This window comes from Leptodactylus fuscus, chromosome 2, assembly GCF_031893055.1.
Source record: "Leptodactylus fuscus isolate aLepFus1 chromosome 2, aLepFus1.hap2, whole genome shotgun sequence".
In the NCBI taxonomy this organism is placed as follows: Eukaryota; Metazoa; Chordata; class Amphibia; order Anura; family Leptodactylidae; genus Leptodactylus; species Leptodactylus fuscus.
Window position 1 is genome coordinate 114,987,126 of NC_134266.1, and position 18,304 is coordinate 115,005,429.

Genomic DNA, 18,304 nt, shown 5'->3' on the forward strand with positions numbered 1-18,304 from the left:
GCAGATAAAGGCACAATGAGGAAGGTACAGTACAGACCAAAAGTTTGGACACACCTCCTAATTCAAAGAGTTTTCTGTATTTTAATAACTATGGAAATTGTAGATTTACACGGAAGGCATCAAAACTATGAATTAACACATGTGGAATTATATACTTAACAAAAAAGTGTGAAACAACTGAAAATCTGTCTTATATTCTAGGTTCTTCAAAGTAGCCACCTTTTGCTTTGATTACTGCTTTGCACACTCTTGGCATTCTCTTGAGCTTCAAGAGGTAGTCACCTGAAATGGTCTTCCAACAGTCTTGAAGGAGTTCCCAGAGATGCTTAGCACTTGTTGGCAGAAACCCGGCAGTCAGTTTTCAAACCCATTCACTCGAGAACTCATGCCACAGAGAACTCCTCCATTTTCCGCTCCACGTGATCTGTGCGTTCCCCCAGAGCGTCGATATGATGCTGCAGTTTACCCACCAGGGAAGCAACACTCTTATTAATCCCAGACTGTAGAAGCATCAACATCCCCTTCAGGGTGTCGCAGGTGACCGGGAGTTTTCGCCTCCTGTCCAGTTTCTTGGGCAGAAGACGGAAACCTGCAAAACGTAGACCGGGTGCAGGTGTGAACCCGCCCTGACTGGTGTCAGTGTGTGTACTACGGTGTCAAAGTCACTACTGATGGTACTATTTATAGGACTGCTTGCACTTTTAGTGCTACAGTTGGTGCTATTGGTACAACTGTGTACACAAATAAAATAAAGAATTGCACCAAAATATTGCATTAATTGTATTGTGTACTGTGTAGCAATGCAGTGATAACACATATGTCTATGTTATTTACTATGTTTTCTAATGGTCATTTGAGGCTACAATTATATCTGCATTGAGGTCTCCATCACAGTGTGCGTCAAAAATTGTCTTACAAAAAGTGCTGCCGGTCCAACTTTGTCGTATAATGATTACAGTCTAAAAGAACGGACACCCGACAGACCCCATTCTACTCAACAGGATCTATTAGGCACTGTTAGTGTCCACTAGAGATTGGCGAGTCTCTCAATTTATGTTTTGTTTTGGCTCAGGTACCAGATTAGTATGAACCTACTTAAATTGGCTTAAAACATAGCGTAAAACAATGTCAGTAACCTCCTAGGAACCTATGTATCCAATTTCCAAACAGCCGAAGTTATGTCAAAGTGAAGGTCACATGTATGTCATGTATATCACACTGTATGGGGAAGTGGGGACAATGACAATATCTGCAAAGTGCTGTGGAATATGATGGCAATATATAAGTTAGCAAAATAAATAAAATTAATGATTTACTACAGTATATCTCGAGTTTTAGGATTATTTGTATATGGTTAGTATGAATTAAAGCAATGCCGATGGTGATTATGTAGTAACCCTGCTGCTATGTTGTTAAAAGGATTATCCATGTTATAATATTGCTGGCGTATCCTAAGGATATCAAGGATCAATATTAGTTCTGGGAGGATCTGATAGTACATTGTAATGTTTACATGCTGGGACTGCACACACCGTACCAACAGTATAATAAGAGTATAACAAGTGGAGATCCAGGGGAAATGCAGAAAAAGAATGTGAGTAAAAACTTATACTGACCTCTCCTCACCTCTCCTGAGCTACATCAAGGTCCTTTTCAGTGGTCTCCCAGCCTCCTTGAGAATGTTACAAGTACCTGAAGGCCTGTGAATTGGTCTGAGTAGGGCATAACAACATCATGGTGCTTAGATACAAAATGACTCTGAGGAAGCCTGAGAGAATTGAGGCAAAGTAAGTATAAGTGTTTGTTACATTTCTGCACCTCCCTTAGGACTCTGCATCTTGTACTTTGGGGTCCAAAGAGACCCCACAACATAATAGTGATTCATGTGACAAATCTGGACTTATTTGCTTATTTCTAGCTTCAGTTTCCTCCTATGTTTTGCAATGACACCATATCTTCCCCCACGTGTATAGTCCCAGTGTACCTAATGCCACATGCAGGCACAATCGCTGCTAGTAATACATACTACATATAGTTTGTATAACATGCTGTGTTTAGAAGCGTGTATCTCCTGCAACCAGCTGTCATTGCTCACCCCCTCTGCCTGTGTCTGGCTCAAGACCTTGGTACTATTTATAATTCAGGACACACCCCCCCAATTGGCACCAAGCACAAGCACAGCTATATACTAACACACTACACACAACACAAGTGTATACAAAAGCACGTAGCAGCGAATCTACTAAGTGTTATGTACACATTAATATCATTTCACTGATCAGTGTACAAAACTTTCCATTGGTAACCTTGCACAGAATTATGTCAGTGCAAAGTCACCTCACCTGTACCTACTACGCAACTTATTAACAAATAATACAAGTATACAGCTAGTTGTGTTGCTTCTTTTACACAAAACCATATGGGGACAGAAGAGGATCTACTGAAAATTGGCAGGAGGCTGGAGAAGCGGATCAGCGAGCAGAGCATGGTAAGTTCATTGGTGAATGTATCTGGGTTGTTCAAGATTTAAAGGGATTTTAATAATGTTTTGGGTACTAATTCTTGAATTTTTAATATACTCATCCATATGAAAAAACTCTGTAAGAAAAAAATATTATTATTAGAAAATAGGAATGAGAGTTTGGTTAGAAAAGAGTGAGTGGACTAAGCCCTGAGAAAGAGCGGGCATGAGTTTCTGTGAAACATGAGATGTAAAGGGGGGGTAGGGTATAAGATATGAATAGCGAGGAACATAGAAAATGGTTTAACAGGTGAATAACATGGGCGAGAAAGGGAGGATAATATGAGAAAGTACAAAAAAAAGAAGATTATTAGCAACAAATAGGTTAATAGTTGCACTGTACATAAACAAGCCAGTGCAATGTGCTTCATATTTCTCTTATTACATTGCTCTCATTGTTCAGATTTGTTGCAGAATAATAAATAGAAATGTTTGGAATAAGTTGTTTTTTGAGCAAACTGCTGAAACGGAAAAAAAACAATAGGCCAAATGCAGGAGAACAATGGTGGTGCATACAGTATCGTATATATATAACCTACACAAGTTGGTAAACATAGAAACACACAGATCAATAACTGCACTATTATTTGGAATCCATGCCATTTTCCATCTGGTTACAGTGTTTAGATTGAACCAAGGTGTAATAGATGCTGCTATAAGCTTCTAAATAATAATAGGTCATTATTCATATTGAATGTTTCATCTGTCATAGAAGCAAGAAAATTTACAGCTAGCTTGTGTTGGTTATTATGTATCTGAATCAATTGTAGTTTCTAACTGAAAGAGAAAATTAGAAAAAAAATATATGGACAATGAGGATTTTCATGTTCTGAATTTAAATTGTCAACATGGTATTCTGACATGCTACCATTGTATTGAACAGTTCCATACACTGATGTTGTAGCACAAACATTGTAAGGTGCTTGAAATGAGATAGCCCTTACAGTCCATCCAGGAGATTCCTCTTGACTACCCTATACACATGCATGGTCAGTTCAGCTGTGCGTATGTGTGTGATCAGTTGACATGGATGGGCATAAGATATTGCCATATACCTCGGGTGTTGAAATTGAACATACCCAATGTTTATTTTACCCCATCGTCTATGAAGAAAGAGTTGGGTGGCTCTAATACACAAACAGTTATAGCCATAAGTGTTTCCAAAAAATGTATTTCTCTCAGAAACTGATTGAAATTACACGTTTTGTTATACACTTCTTTATTTCATTTATGTGGAACAACAAAAAAAAACTGAGAAAAAAGGCAAATTGAAGATAATTTAACACAAAATTCCCAAAATGGGCTGGACTAAATTGTTGGTACCTTTGTTTCAAATATGTGATTCTCATTCAAACTCACCTGTAGCAAGTAACAGGTGTGGGCAATACACAAATCACACCTGAAACCAGTTGAAAAAGATAGAAGTTGACTCAGTCTTTTCATTGTGTGTCTCTGTGTGCCACACTAAGAATGGAGAACAGATTAAGGAGAAGAAAACTGTCTGAGGACTTGAGAACCAAAATTGTGGAAAAATAATCTCAAGATTACAAGTCCATCTCTCAATGTAGGACCCAGTGTCAGAAAGCTGCGTCCTAGGTCTTCCATCAGGACAATGACCCCAGACATACATATAAAAGCATACAGAAATGGATGGAAACAAAGCATGGGAGAGTTCTGAAGTGGTTAGTAATGGGGACCCGCCGAACGGAATACCAAATGCATTGACAAGCAGTGAGCAGTGAAAGCATACGGATCACATAGACTATAATGGGGTCCATGTGCTTTCTGCGCAGTGTCCGCACATGTCATGTGGACAGGAAAGTAGATCAAGAAGTACTTTTCTGTCCGCATTATCCATGTGGACACTGTGCGGAAAGCACACAGACCTCATTATAGTCTATGGGGTCCGTGTGCTTTCATTGCTCACTGCTTGTCAGTGCATTCAGTATTACGTTCGGGGGGGTCTCCATGTGGACTCCCGAATGGATTACCGAATGCAGATGTGAACCAGGCCTGATTCATTGAAAATTCAATAAACATGAAGTAGAAAAACAAACAATAAACAATAAAGAAACACTATATTACAGATAGAGAGCCACCATATAATACAACTTAAAAATATTAAAAAGTGGCCAACATGGATAATACAAAATACTCGGGACCTTAGGGGGCCCCCAATGCTTTTTTTTTTTTTTAACAGGCCGTTACCTGCTAGAGTAACCACAGCATATAACAGGCACTATTTACTTACTGATCCCTGCTCGTTGGAAACAAAAGTGGCTGTGAGCAGGAGTGGGGATCGGTAAGTGAGGCTGCAGGCCCGCAAACCCCAACAAACATTGCTATCTTTATACTTGGGGGTCTTTTCAAGCCCATCCTTTTATAGCCCAGTAATGAACCTGGGACCTAAACCTGGGGCTGAAGCCTATTCAAGATCTGCACTGGACCACACATAAGTTAGAAATCTGAGGGAGATATACTGGGACTCAGAGACATAAGTACCGGTGTAGCAGAGCTAGCGGCTGCCACAGGGCCTGGGACATTAGTGGCCCGGCGACAGCCACTACCGCTGTTTTTTTTGTTTTTTTTCTTAATAGGTTGTTACCGGCTTGAGTAACAGGCCCTATTTACTTACCAATCCTGGCAGTGGCCGGGATCGATAAGTGATGCTGCCGGCCCCACAAACATCAATATTATACTCAGGGGTGTTTTCAGACACCGAGTATAATGATCGGAGGTCCAGGGGAGGTAAGGGAACATAAAAAACTGTGTTACTTACCTTTCTGTGCTCCGGGCAGGTTCGGGCCTACTTCTGGACGCTCCCTGACATCACATGACTGGGAACTGGGTCATGTGACGTCCCAAACATCATTGAAGATGACCAACACCACCAAGGACTGCAGCGGAGCTGGAGATAGGTAAGTAACATTGTTTTTTTATGTTGATATCCCCCTCTCAGTGTCTGATTATTATACTCTGGGGTCTGAAAAGATCCCAGAGTATAATAATTGTTCATAGGTGTCCATAGTGGGGCATAATAGTGTGTGTAGGAGCCACTGTGAGACATAATACTGTGTGCAGGGGCCACTATGGGGCATAATACTGTGTACAGGGGCCACTATGGGGAATAATAGAGAGTGCAGGAATGTGGTGGGGCAGGGGGTCGGTCAGGGTCTTCAGCACACGACGGTCAGGGCGGGGGGGGGGGGGGAGCCCCACGTCAAAAGTGCCATTCCTAGTTACGCCAATACTGGGAATCCAGCACTCTGCCTGTTACCTTCTCACAGGGCCCATATACATGACCGTGAATCACACAGTCATATGCACGGGCCGACAGTCCAGGCTGCAAAATGTGGAACAGGTCCTATTCCTGTTCAATTTTGTGGCCCTGCTTTCGTAGCTCCTATTCATTGAATGAAAGAGGTTGTGGAAGCACGGTAGATGCACAAGTGGAACACAGCTTACATCTATGTGTTTCCCGTGCGCCGCCCATGCCGTTCATTCATGGCAACCGATTTTATTCAAATTTTTTTTCCTATACTACTGGTGGATCTACTAAACTGAATTAAAGATAAGATAAGATAATCCTTTAATAGTCCCACAGTGGGTAAATTTCAGTATGTTTCAGCTGCATAGTAATACAGATACAGGATAATACACAGTAATATATTACAGAATTAGACACACATATGTTGAGAAAGATATACTAGGAGTCCATAGCAGCTTAGGAACAGAGAAGAAAGAAGGAGGACATTCATAATCATTAGTTCTCTGTGCGGAGTGATCTTCGCTTGGTCTGATGTAAACAGCATGGTACCAAATACCACCCAGCAGATCTCTCAATATTTATTATTTCACTTACTTCTATAGCATCATTTACAGCCATTATCAGTCACTGTCCTATATATACACCTCCCAGTTTAAATTCTCTATCAGTATCACAGTATTCCCTACCACGCAAACACAGAGAGAACACACAAATCCCTTGCAAATGTTGTCTTTGGCTTGATTCAAACCTAGAACTTCCACACTGCAAGGCAATATTCTTAACCACAAGCCACCATACTGTCCAATGAACAAAAAAATACAATATTACAGTACACTAAATCAGGCCAACATATTTCCCCAAGTGTATTGGTTCATTGAGGAACAGTTTGAGGCTAAAGTGTACAAGACATACAACAAGTGCCTATTAAAGTATGTTTATAAAACACTTAACTGATTCATCCGTACAGAAAATAATATATTATAGATGTGAAAACTAATAACAAATTACTCTTAATGACACTTGTTGGAATCAAGTAGCATATTCTTAGTTAAGCTCATCGCTCCTGATAGATAGAGGTTGCCATGCAAATGATGAGATGTTCTAATATGTAGTAGCTAATACTCAGAATTCACACGCAGATAATGGTTCCTTTAGGATCAGGCAGAGGTGGTAAACCTTGCTGCCTCACATTGTTGCTGAAAGAGGAGGTGTGGTGGGTTTTTGGCTCATATAGAGTGTACAGTCATATAACCATGGGGATCTGTTGGGCAGCATTTGGTACCATGCTATCCAATTCAGTTTGTTAGATCCTCTAATGGTATTAAATGCCTTATCTTTGTTTTATGTCTTTTAGGCTAAGGTTTTCTTTTTGTGGTGTAAATGAGGTGACTGCTGTATCTCTACAGAATTAGCATTGTCAGTCTATTATTCGGCTTAGTGGCTACAATTGAAATTGACAGATTTAGTAATTTATTTTAAAACTTTAAAAAAAAATTATCAAAAATTCTTTAAAAATATGTTTCACATAAAAATAGGCCATTTTTGGTGACATGTTCCCCTTAAATACTTAGGAGTTATTATAATAAAATTTAACTAAAACAATTTACAACCCATGGAAGAAGTGGAAGACATTAACACTTTCAGTTGCAGTACTCATTTTTGTTATGTTGTTTAACCGTGACAGTGTTTGTATATTCTCGGCAGTTTCTGTTCTTAAACAGATATTTTAAAGAGCTAAATTCAGCCACTCTCTTGTTTATATGGGGGCACTCCTGCTCCAAACTAAGCCTTACAACCCTGGCTAACCCAGGAGTAAAGGCAGCAATGGCATTGTGCTGTCAGTAATGATTTTTTCTTGAAATTATTACAGGATCGTATTCTGGATCTATTAAAGGAGCTGCAGAAATTTCAAATGACGGTCTCTCTCCTGAGGGTAAGAGTGGTGCCTTCTCCTACTTCAGAAGCCTGCACAGAACATTAGAGAGTAAGGGGTTGTTAGAGTTCGGAAGTGAGTGAGTAGAATATAGCTTTTTAGGGGCGGTTCTCTTAAAAACAAAAAAATGAAAGTGAATTGCTCTCCATTTTCTAGAGCACAAGGATTGGCGTGACCGTTAATAAATTAAAGAAGCAAACCAAGGATCGAGAGATTGGAGAGCTTGCCAAAGTCATAATCAGGGACTGGAAAAGACTGCTTGGTAAGGAGGTCTCAAGTTTATGGGAACATTCAAAAAACATGTAGATTGAATGATGGTAGGGTAGAGATATAGCAATATTGTAACGTGTTTCCCATGTATGTGTTTCTTCTTAGAATCCTCATACAAGAACAATGGAGATTCAGATGGAGTAGTTATGCACTCCCCTGCTAAAACTGTTCCTGAAAAGTAAGCTATAATGTGAAGGGGGTGGGGGGGAATCATCATTCCTAATACGCCAGAAAACAGGCAATGCCCCTTCTTTGCCAAATGTGCACCACAAGCCCTTATCTGTGTCTTGGCCACTACATTGCATCAATGTGGGTGGAGAGGAAATTGTGGCAGGCCAACAGATTTATTGTAAGTCACCATTATCCTGACATGAGTTAGAATAGAAATCTACGCCAATTCCATTCTGGAGCAGAGACACCCAACATGTTTATGAAGAGGCCTTTATTAAGATTGTCATATTATACTCCAGTCTTTAATAAATTTGCCCTAATTTCTCTACCTTTATTCAAATCAACTTTTCTCTTAATTTTTCCTTTTCCTGTTTTTTTTCTCTTTTCGTTACTTTCATAACTGCAAATTTAAGAAAGCAAAAAGAAGAAAAGAAGTTACATTCGAAAAGGTAAGTTTGTATGATGAAACTAAAACTACATATTTACAAGCATCAGGACATTTACAATAGAGCCGTTACCTCAATGATGGATCCATTGTTTTACGATGTCTGGGTTATAGTATATACAGACAACAACTCCCCCCTGCGGGCAACACTCCCCTCCATCAGAAAATACCTGACGAAATGGAAGCAGTGCCTTCTTCTAAAGAATTAGAAGCTGATCAATATTAAGTGCTGGGGCAACACGGTGGCTCAGTGGTTAACACTGTAGCCTTGCAGCGCTGGAGTCCTGGGTTTGAATCCCGCCAGGAACAACATCTACAAGGAGTTTGTATGTTCTCCTCCTCCTGTTTTCCTCTCATTCTACAAAGACATACTGATAGGAAAAAAAATGTACATTGTGATCCCTATATGGGGCTCACAATCTACATAAAAAACAACATTACGTGTTTATCTTAGCTTCCAAGAAAAAGCCCCTTTAGACCCTCAGATGGCATCTTGGAGAAGCTATGGATGTGCTACTTGTTTACATTGGTATCTACAGCACAGTGTGTGTGTGGGCAGGTGGGCTAAGGTAAGGCCTGAGGGGATTTACCAGCTCCATATGCTTTCAGCCATGAAATGGCAGTACATGGCATTTCTGCAATACATTCTGAAAGTGGGCAACCCCTAAATGCAAGATAAACACAATGGACAGACCTATTGTGTATTGGAAGAGTTCCCACACAGTAGAATGGCAGGGTGCGTGCCATGTACTCTCAGGGTTGTAGGTTTTATTCATGTCATCTAAAGCCATATTATTATCATACAACCTGATTGTTTCGAAACCTAGATACATTTGATATAGTAGCACAGTGGAAAAAAGGAGTGAATAATCTGATTTCCAGAAATATAGAATATTATACTATTGTGGTCTATGATCACAGTCAACCACTGATTTCCAGAATGACAATATTCATGTCCCTTTGGCATTATTTAGACACTATTTATTCTAAGCACATGGGTAACTACTTAGAATGTGTCTACTTTTTACAATATCTTCTATGGGACAATACTACAATACCTACACTCACTGCTACAGTTTGTAGGGCAAGCGAATAGTGAGAGCTGCGCTGCTTCAGTAATGTAGATCTATGGGGGTCAGACCCCCACAGGAGAGGATATCAGAAAAACTATGCTTTTTTGTTATTGGTTTTAGTTTTTTTGAGCCAAAACCAAGAGTAACTTCACTAAGAATCTGAAATATAATGGAAGAACTTATATCTCTGCTCCCAGTCCTAGCTTTGGTTCATAAAACAGCAACAAAATCTGCAACAAAAAATATAGTTTTTCCACAATGTGTGGCCTTAGCCAGAATTTTCTGAGCAATGTCAAATGGATGTGAACACTGGAAATGATCATAGACTCAATCAAATGATCATAGACTCCAATAAGGTGTTCTTCTCATGTTCATCTATGATATACCAGAAAATCATTGTTATCGAATATACCCATTTACATCTTCAGGCTAAGGCCCCACTGGGCGGAAACGCAGCAAAAAACGCAGCGTAAAGAAACGCAAAGAAAATGCTGCGTTTTCTGTCACGGAAATAAACGTGCATGTACATGCGGTTTTCATCGCGTTTTTCAGTTTTGTGCTGCGGAAATTCATATGAGTATTCTGTTGAGTTTTTCATCGTGTTTTTGCTCAAATTAGCCTTAGCCTCAACCAAGCAAAACAGTGAGTTTTTGTCTGCGGATTTTGATGCTTTTCCGCAGCGTTTCTGCAGAATTTCCGCAAAACATTTATCATGCTGCGTTTTTGCTGCAGTTTTCACACTCTCCATAGAAATCTATGGAGGAAAAACTCAGCGTTTCTGCAACTATAATTGATATGCTGCGTTTTTCAAAAACACAAAAGTTTTTCAAAAACGCAGCTTTTCCGCAGCTTTTTTTCTGCAGTGTGGAGCTAGGATTAGACAAAATTGCATTCACTATGCTGGTACTGTAAAACGCAGTATTTTTTTCCGCTGCATTTCCGCAATGCCCAAAAATGTTGTGTTTCCGCCCAGCGTTTACGTCCCGTGGGGCCCCGGCCTAAAGGTGTTTTTTGCACCTTAAACTGGCTCCAGTTGTGCAACATCAAGTAATGAACTTTCCTTTCATATCTCTCATTAAGTTTTCTATTCCTGAAAAGCCACATTATAAGATATTTAAACTTTATGTAAGTTTACTTTTAGGGTAAGCGATTTTTACTGCTGCGGAAAAGACCTTGGCAGAAATGCAGTGCGTTTTTTTCTGCACCGTATTTCCACAGAAAGTCTGCAGTTGTCCTCTGTGGACTTTCTGCTCCTATACCTAAATGAAAAATGCCAGCAATTCCGCAGGTATAATTGACATGCTGCGATTTTTGAAAGGTACAGTAAAATGTAGCATTTTCACAATGTGGGGTCTCAGCCAAGGCCGGCGTCAGCACACGGCATAGTTGGGCAAGTGCCGTGGCCCACAGAGCCTCTGGGGGCCCCCCGGCACTTTCCCGCCCCAGCACTTGCCTGCCCCAGCACAGAATGCAGGTGCAGTGTTCTGTGCTGAAGCATATCTCCCAACCGTCCCAACCCGGGAGGTATGTCCCCGGAGGACGCAGATATGAGTTGAATACATACGCTACTAAAGCAAGGAGCTGTCACACCTCAGCTCCTTGTTTTGCCGTGGTGCTCCAACTAGTGGCTGTGTAAGCATGACGTCACATTGTGCCTTCAACTCTGTTAGTGACACTGCGGAGAGAGTAGCGAGGGAGCGTTAGAAGGTGAGTATACGTGTTTTTTTTGTGTTAAACATTGAGGGGAACATAATGAAGGGGGCCCATGAAACTGGGGACAGATGAAGGGGGGGGAGAAGGTATGAAACTGGCAGCAGAGATGGGGGGACATGAATCTGGGGACAGAGATAGTGGGACATGATTCTGAGATGGGGAGACATGATTCTGGCGGCAGAGATTGAGGGACATTATTCTGGGGGCAGAGATGGGGGGACATGAATCTGGGGGCAGAGATGGAGGACATAAATCTGGGGGAAGAGATGGGGCATGAATCTGGGGGCAGAGATGGGGGACATGAATCTGGGGGAAGATATGGGGACATGATTCTGGGGGCAGAGATGGGGGACATGATTCTGGGGGCAGAGATGGGGGGACATGATTCTGGGGGAAGAGATGGGCGGACATGAATCTGGGACAGAGATGGAGGGGACATGAATCAGGGGGAAGAGATGTGGGGACATGATACTGGGGGCAGAAATGGGGACACGATTCTGGGGGAAGAGATGGGGGACATGAAACTGGGGCAGAGATGGGGGGAAATGAAACTGTGGGCAGAGATGGGGACATGAAACTGGGGGAGGAATGGAGGGGGGACATATAATTTACGAAACCCTCTTTCGGTTTCTCAAAAGTTGGGAGGTATGCTGATGCCTGGCTGCCGTCAGCAGCCCCCCCACCCCGTGCACTCACTCATCGCTCTGGAGTGTCTTCGGCGGCCGGCTGCGTAGGTGACGCCGCGCTCCTGCGAGACGTCACCCGCTTCACCCGGCCCAGCGGCGCGCAGTGTCCCAACTTCCGCCTCCTACAAGCAAGGAGGACAGGACCGGGCTCCCCGCTGGTAAGTATTCTTCAGGGGAGAGAGGGGAAGAGGGGGAGAGAGGGGAAGAAGGGGAGAGAGGGAGAGGGGGAGAGAGGCAGGGGGGAAGAGGGGGGCTATGGAATTTTCAGCTGTTTTTATTAGGGGGTCTCAGTACAGGCTGGGGAGAGCAAGAGATACAGCATAAAATGTTTAAAATTGTTTCAAAAGTTTACAACTTACAGAGAAGCAAATTTTTCCAAAGTTTCCCTGATAGCTTGCACTTTCTCTATTTTGCACTAGTGTTTTTCTAAGTTTACATATTTTTTTTCTAAATAAAATATTTGGGTCTCTATGGTACCTGCTGTCGTTACATGATTTGCTCCACAAGGGGGCCCACTGAGGCTCTGTCGCCCAAGGGCCCATAAAAAACCAAATAGTCATGGGGGAGCATGGAATAGCTTCAACTAGTCATGCAGTCATCACAGTGATTCACATCTTTTTAGGACTGACAATGAGGGACATGTTAGTCACACTGCACAGGGTGTGATTTAGCGCAGTGCTACTCAAACTATCAGGATGATCACTGCCAGGGTCAGCTTTGGCACCAACTTGGGGACTCTACAGTAAGGCAGATAATGATAATGGCAATGGCTGCCCTGCATCATCATCATCATCATTAAGAGCCCACAGGTCCTTCACCCAGGAACAGTTCAGGCTGAATGCTTTAGACAGAGGCATCATAGTCTGATACTGGTAATGGAGACTATTCCTTAATCTCCTCTCTGTTGTGGATCTGCTCCTGAGAGGTGTGGAAGTGGGGAATGATTTGCTGCTAGCCCGGAATGTGTCATTTGGGGAAACTGCTGTTGTCAATGACCTAGGGATGAATAAGTGTAGACTGTACCTGCCTTTAGGAGAGGGGAAGGTATACTGTAGTGCAGTATTTGGCACTGATGGGTAGTTATTTAGTACTGCAATGTGGTATTTAATGTTGCTTTAGGTATTTTGTGTGCTGCATAGTGGCATTGGTTTGGCGCCCCAGCATCACAACACATTGACCAGTGAGACCTGAATCAAAACATTTTGAGAAGCCCTGATTTAGCGCAATGACTGTATGACTGTATGAAGCTGCTCTCCCCTAGTGACTAGTAAATGATAGGCCATTACTTGATGCTATACATGCTGCGACCACCTAACAAGGCCCCACGTAGCAAAATGCAACAAAAAATGCTACCAAAAAAAAGCATTGAGTTTATCTCTGTGGCCTTTTTGCCTTTATTATATAAGGAAAACACAAGTGTTTCTACAGGTATAATTGACATTCTGTGATTCTCAAGAACATGGCCATTTTTGACCACAACCTTTCTACTGCCAACTTTTTTCTGCAATGTGTGCATGGGATTATCCAGAATTTAATTCACTTTGCAGGTACTGTAAAGCACAGCGATTTTTGCCACGGCAGCGCTGGTTTTCCGCAACATGGGGTTTCTGCCTTATACAGAATTGGTAATGTGAGAGGACATAATAAGTTCTGCATTGCTGAAGTGAAACACTGCTAAGCCAATGATTCTATGCAGATTATGAGAATCCCTCATTGTAGAGCTGAAGATCTTAGACTTCATTAATAAAGGATTATTCTACTTGTTAAACATATTTAAAGAAGATATTTATTTGGTTGTATTTTTTTCTAATACTATACTTTATGCTATTTGTCGCCCACAGTCTTCCCCCCGCTACTCATAAGAACCCGTACCCTGAGAAAGCAAGGTATTTGATTATGCCACAATGCTTTATGTTACAATGTAAATGTCGTTCTGTTTTCTAGTATAGTGTGGGGCGTGTTTGGTGAACATTTAGTAATATACATAATAACCCAATAATATACGTTATTAACTCATTTCTATAACAGCACTCTCACTACCCTATTTCCCCGAAAATAAGACACCCCCCCCTTCACCTTCTGGAACACATACAATCGGCAGTCATGCCGGCGCTCCGCTAAGGAAGCATCAGCATGACTGCCGATTGTTACCCGCTCCAGCCGCTGCATAAGACATCCCCCGAAAATAAGAGAAGCCATATATTTCGTTAGATAATTAATTATAAGAAACTGTCTTATTTTCGGGGAAACAGGGTAAGCATTGTCAAGGAGAGTGTTTATTGTCAGTATGTACAATGAAGACATGGTATCTCCAGTTTTACTACTACATCTGTACATACTCACAGCACACAATGGCCCACATTTATTAACATTCTACCGCATTTCTGTGGCATAAGAAAAGTCAAAAGTTGACTGTTTAAACTCTGCTTAAGGCAAAAATTGTTGCAAGCAGCATTTTTTATCTCATCCTTGTGCGATTTATGATCACTTATGTCAGATTAGTTGTGTAAATTACAGCTGAAATTCTATTTGTGTCAATTTCAATGCAGCTCCCCCCTGAAGGATCACTATATAAATGTAATTATAGTCTTGTACCATAAAACTGAATGAGAGGAGGTTGTATAACATCACTTGGCCATTATAAAACAAATGCCATGCAGTGTATACAGTGAAAAGGTCACAACGCTCATGGAAGAGCAGCAACCACTTCAAACAGCAATACCCACTGACCTCTTAGTGTTGCCTTATCCTGATGAGAGGTTATGAAGACAGTTAACTGGACAACGCCTTTATGTTTCTGCTTGTTTGGCAATATGACTGTGGTCCATTGTCTCATTTTATATATTATAGTCTTGAACTGCTGCACCTATATGGTCTATGTAAAATAATGTATAAACTGGTCTAGAACAAGCATTGATTCTGAAATGGATTCTGCATATGCAATTGTGTTTCCAATAAGATCATTTTCAATCAATTGCAATTCACTCAAAATTCCACATGGATTTGCTGGAAAATCCACAAGGACATGCGGTTTAAGGATTCCCAGGACCACGATACTGAATGGAAATGTTCTTAGTAAAGCTTTGAATGTCAGACTGAAATGAAATTTGAGAACTACCTAAACCACCAACTACAGTATATAGCATATGGTTTGTATATATACAACATGTGTCCCCTAAACACACAGATAAAACATAAACCAAGAAAAAAAATGGTTGCCACTACTTCTCATGTCCCTCATGGCAGGGCATGGGGTATGCAGCTGCTCTTTTTTCTTCATGTGTGGCTCTGCTTCTGCAGCTTCATAGAAATTCTAAACAGTCAAGCAAAAGTAGAAAGAGGAGCTTTACTCACAATTGTGTAGTCAAATCTTTGTGTTTATTTCCAGCTTGTAGCAGGCTAAAAGAATACAGCGGCATGTCTTAAAAATAAAAATCCACATGCAACGGCCCTTTTGCGTCTCCACGCTTCTTCTGGCCCAAAGGCAACCACCTGCACGGCAATAAAATGCACATATACGCTACCGTTCAAAAGTTTGGGTTACCCAGACAATTTTGTGTTTTCCATAAAAACTCACTTTTATTTATCAAATGAGTTGTAAAATGAATAGAAAATATAGTTGAGACATTGACAAGGTTCCAGTTGAGGACCTGTGAGTTGTCAATTTCACAAATTAGAGACTCTAATGTACTTGTTTTGTTGCTCAGTTGTGCAGCGAGGCCTCCCACTTCTCTTTCTACTCTGGTTAGAGCCTGTTTGTGCTGTCCTCTGAAGGGAGTAGTACACACCGTTGTAGGAAATCTTCAGTTTCTTGGCAATTTCTCACATGGAATAGCCTTCATTTCTAAGAACAAGAATAGACTGTCGAGTTTCACATGAAAGTTCTCTCTTTCTAGCCATTTTGAGAGTTTAATGGAGCCAACAAATGTAATGCTCCAGATTCTCAACTAGCTCAAAGGAAGGTCAGTTTTATAGCTTCTCTAACCAGCACAACTGTTTTCAGCAGTGCTAACATACTTGCACAAGGGTTTTCATACATTAGCCTTCTTACACATTAGCAAACACAATGTACCATTAGAACACTGGAGTCATGGTTGCTGGAAATGGGTCTCTATACACCTATGTAGACATTAAATTAAAAACCAGACGTTAGCAGCTACAATAGTCATTTACCACATTAACAATGTATAGAGTGTATTTCTGATTCATTTAATGGTAAATTCATGGAAAAAAAACCTGTGCTTTTCTTTCAAAAATAAGGAGATATCCTTAAACTTTTGAACGGTAGTGTATATATATATATATATATATATATATATATATATATATATAATCAATAGTTTACACTATGACTTCTTACTCTTTTACAAAACGCACTTGATGATTACGATCATTGACACCTATAGGCCATAGAGCATTCAGTCTCCATGATCCACTTTGCCTCTTTTTTTTAAATAATTCTTTATGTCGGTTCCCCCATAGCTAAAGGGGTTAACCATTTCTAACCCTAAGAATTGTTAGACATTACTATCACTGTTACACTTTTCACATATTTGATCAATGATCCTATTCCCATGGATACAGACTTAAAGTGTTCTCTTCCTCGAATATAAAGACAGCGAATAGTTTTCCCTATATAAAATTGTCCACAAAGACAAACTAATGCAGTTCAAAAAATGCTGGATTGCCCAAGCTTTTTCCCCTAAGCAGCAGAACTTATTCTGCATATTGGGAATAAAAAGCTACACTTAAATTTTCCTTTTGGAGTATTTTTGTTCAGTCAAGTGTCTTAAGATTTGACTGTAGGGAATAGCCATTTTAGTATAACGTGAGTAATTACTCCGATGATGGAAATACACGTTAAAGATGCAGTAGGCTTTCTGTAGGACAATATCCTCAAGGTATCTACTTTTATATCCACCAATATATCAAAAAACTCAATTTGCTCATCATTGATCTCACTTGTGCAAAACATATTCATGTCATTCGTGTCATTTAAGATTTGTTTAAAATGTAAAGTTATAGTGTAAACTATTAATGTTATATATGTGCATTTTATTTCCATACTGGCGTTACTACTTGACTGCTCGGTAAAACATGATTATTCTTAATTTGTACAGGCTAAAAATCAATACTAATCAATACTAATCCGCTATAGTCAAATCCCTGGAAACAGTACATAGCACCAGTTAAACAATGAGCCATGTAAAAGGTACTTTAATATGCATAAAGGTTATTAGTTGGCAATTGCTTAAAGGGGTTTTCCAGGCAAATTTTTTTTTTTTTTTTTTTTTAAAAAGGTCTGTTAGTGCTATCAATGGGTTAATAAGTGCACCCAAATACCTTTAGCAGTGTTTTGAGTGATTTCTGGCTTTCTCTGGGAGCTTCTGGTGTCCTCTGCATTTGTTTACATGGGTATCTGCTGTCTTAGCCTATAACTACCATGAAGCATTCCAGTTCACTCAGATCAACCCTTTAACTTTCTCCCTCAACCTCCCCCTGTTTACCTAGTTAGCCCACAGACTACTAGCCCTACCTACCTAGCTAACTAACTCAGTCCCCCAACCCCCTCCCCACCCCATAATACTTTTACTGTCTTCTCATCCTGGAGATGACATTCGTCGGTGCCGCTGTCCACTCTTCTGCCCACACCTGGGAGCAATTTGTATTAGGGCCCCTAATAGTATTGATCTTTTGGGCCCCTTTAGTCTCCAGATCCCTGGTGACTGGGGCTTCCACACACCTGATTGTTACATCCATAGTCATAAATAACATAGGCAACTAGACCTGCATCTTATTATAAATTTACAATAGTTGAAATGTGTCTTTGTTGTGCTATCACTGACTGTCCTTTATCATTCAGCACACACCCAGAAAATACAAAGTCTCCAAACCAGCAATCTACCACCAAGGACCCAAAAGTAAACCGGTAAGGAACTATGTAGTGAAAATACTACAAGACTACAAAGCATTCCATTATAATTTTATGTAACCTCAGCTGCACTTATTAGAATGTATCATATATTATAACCTAGAATATTATCTTTATTTACTATATTATACTACATACATAGTTCATAATTTGGTTTGCTTGCAGTGGAAAAACCATGCACATAGCTTTTAGCTGGTTTACTAAGGAAATTACATTTCTCAACAGCCTATTTATCAGGAAGGGAAAGCCTTACTAATATTTACAGTCTCTACCAGCTAACCATTCATGCTGC

General features: G+C 40.6%; 1 protein-coding gene across 1 annotated transcript in view; it reads left to right on the plus strand.

The window, feature by feature from the left end:
• The first annotated feature begins 2,181 nt into the window (after positions 1–2,181).
• The window catches only part of LOC142195049 (transcription elongation factor A protein 3-like), a 51,090-nt gene continuing 34,967 nt past the window's right edge, over positions 2,182–18,304 (plus strand). The window contains exons 1-7 of the mRNA XM_075264560.1: positions 2,182–2,488; positions 7,660–7,722; positions 7,879–7,984; positions 8,098–8,170; positions 8,577–8,612; positions 13,922–13,966; positions 17,944–18,009. Of these exons, the coding sequence (XP_075120661.1) occupies positions 2,420–2,488; positions 7,660–7,722; positions 7,879–7,984; positions 8,098–8,170; positions 8,577–8,612; positions 13,922–13,966; positions 17,944–18,009 (458 nt within the window). The 5' untranslated portion in view covers positions 2,182–2,419. The remainder of the gene's footprint in view (positions 2,489–7,659; positions 7,723–7,878; positions 7,985–8,097; positions 8,171–8,576; positions 8,613–13,921; positions 13,967–17,943; positions 18,010–18,304) is intronic.